Source organism: Acanthisitta chloris, unplaced genomic scaffold, assembly GCF_000695815.1.
Source record: "Acanthisitta chloris isolate BGI_N310 unplaced genomic scaffold, ASM69581v1 scaffold43371, whole genome shotgun sequence".
In the NCBI taxonomy this organism is placed as follows: domain Eukaryota; kingdom Metazoa; phylum Chordata; class Aves; order Passeriformes; family Acanthisittidae; genus Acanthisitta; species Acanthisitta chloris.
The window spans coordinates 3,493-5,670 of record NW_008656158.1 but is presented as its reverse complement, the minus strand read 5'-3'; the positions used below and the strand labels follow the sequence as shown (position 1 = coordinate 5,670).

At 59.3% G+C, this 2,178-nt stretch overlaps 1 protein-coding gene across 1 annotated transcript in view; it reads right to left on the bottom strand.

The window, feature by feature from the left end:
• Nucleotides 1-1,651: 1,651 nt before the first annotated feature.
• The window catches only part of LOC103811227 (galactose-3-O-sulfotransferase 2-like), a gene marked incomplete at its 5' end in the record, with an annotated part of 3,375 nt that continues 2,848 nt past the window's right edge, over nucleotides 1,652-2,178 (bottom strand). Inside the window, 2 exons of the mRNA XM_009084183.1 lie at nucleotides 1,652-1,907; nucleotides 1,970-2,175. Of these exons, the coding sequence (XP_009082431.1) occupies nucleotides 1,652-1,907; nucleotides 1,970-2,175 (462 nt within the window). The remainder of the gene's footprint in view (nucleotides 1,908-1,969; nucleotides 2,176-2,178) is intronic.

Genomic DNA, 2,178 nt, shown 5'->3' with positions numbered 1-2,178 from the left:
GGGTAACAGGGATCCCCCAGGCTGTGCTGGGGCTCTCCATGGGGTGCTGCACCCTGGGGCACAGGGAAGTGCACAGGGGGGAACACAATGCTCTGGTTACACCAGTGTCTCTGTCCTGGGTCACCTTGGCAGGAGCTGGAGCAGAAATGATCTGCTCCTATTTCCTGAGGTGCAAACAGGGAATCAGGAAGGGGCATCTGATGAAAATCTGGAGTGAAGGAGGTGGATGCAGGTTTGGTGCTGTGAGCCCAGCCCTGCTCCTCCCTGCACCCTCCTATATCCCACGAGGGTGTTGGAGGATGACCTTGGGGTGCTGCGCTGTCCCTGGGCTGACCATCCCTGTTGCTTTCCTGGGGAATTGCCCTCTAGGGTGACCTGCAGGCCCCCAGGAACCCCAAGGGGATCCAGACCTCTGCAAACCATGAGCCCACACCACATCCCAGCAGGAGATGTTAGGGAAGGGACCAAACACGCATGTGCCTCAGAGATGAAAGTTTATGGAACAAACAACATGCCCAAAACCACACAGCAAACATCCCCACAAAGATTCGCCGGCACTGTGCCTGGCTGGGGCTCTGCACTGGCCTGGAAGGGCACTGGGAGCACAGTTTGGCTTTTGTCCTGGTTAAACTGAGCAGGAGATGGAGCACCTTTGGGTGGAACCTCTGAGGCTCCGTGCAGCCACCCAAGGAAGAGCCTGGGATGCTCAGATCCTCCCAGAAGTTCTTTTAGGACCTCTTTTGGTTCAGAAATCATGCTGGAAACCTGGAGCTGAGGCCCCTGTTGCTCCCAGCTGATTCTCTGGCTCTGCTTCTGACTCATAGCTAAGTGCAGGGTGTGAAAGGCAAGGCTGACTCGCCCACCATAGCCCATTCCTGCGGTGTCTTTCCCCAGGCAGAGTGCAGGATAATCCTGCAACTTCTCCAAGCTCTGGTCAGGAGGTTTAGCTGCAGAGATGCTCAGGAGGTCACAGATCTGGAGCTGCAGCAGACACCGAGCCTAGAACTGCAGCACCTGAGCACAGTGTGTACCCACACAGTCAAGGCAAAACATGCTCTTTTTTTCCCCTTTCTCCTTTTTTTTTTTCTTCCCTTAGGACATTTTTGGTGGTTGAAGCCTCTCTCGGGCTGCTGGGATGGTTGGCTACTGGCAGGCTGGTGTAATTAAGGGCAGTTAGGGGAGTGACAGTGAGTGTTGTTTTTAATTAAGAGGCTGCTTGGCCAGCACCAATGAAGGTGAAGCAGAGGAAGGACACGCTCGTTCCCAAACTGTAAATCAAGCTCCGCAGCTCCAATTTACAGCTTGCCCTGCACTGTGGCCGTGTCCTGCATGGGGATGAGGGTTTGGGCTGCATCCTGGCTCTGCTCCCCACGGCTGGAGCTGCTGCTGTGCTAGGCTTCGGCGCCGGCTGGGGGGGGTTCCCTCTGGATGCCCCCTGCCGAGCCCTGGGACTCCCAGTGCAGCCCATGCTGCTCTGCAGCAGTGGCAGCATCAGCACCCAAGAGTTTTGCTCAGTCCTGCAGGGCCAGAGGTGCCTGGGGCTGCAGACCAGCTGCCCCCCCAGGCAGGAGCAGCCCCCGAGCCCAGGAGCGAGTGCCTGGCTGTCCTCGGCACACACGGCTGGAGAGCAATGCTGGAGGGGCTGGAGGGCTCAGTTCTGGGTGCCCTCCAGCCTGTGCTGCAGGGCAGGGCCCTGCTGGGAGCGTGCTGGCCGGGTGGTCTCAGGGGGTCTTGGGACAAACTGCTTCTTGTAGAGAGCACTGCTGTACTGCAGCTCCGGGGTCACCAGCCGCCGGCACGTGCGCTCCAGCACCTTGTCCAAGCCCTGCTTGACGTTATAGCCCAAGATCTTGGCTCCACCGTGCTGCAGTGGCCGCAGGGATGAGTCCTTGATGTCCTTGAGCGTGCTGGCCGGGTGGTCTCAGGGGGTCTTGGGACAAACTGCTTCTTGTAGAGAGCACTGCTGTACTGCAGCTCCGGGGTCACCAGCCGCCGGCACGTGCGCTCCAGCACCTTGTCCAAGCCCTGCTTGACGTTATAGCCCAAGATCTTGGCTCCACCGTGCTGCAGTGGCCGCAGGGATGAGTCCTTGATGTCCTTGGGGGCCACATGTGCCCTGCCCTGCAGGCAGGTCCTCGCCAGCTCCACCTGCCTCGCCCCGACGGCCTGCCCGCCCTG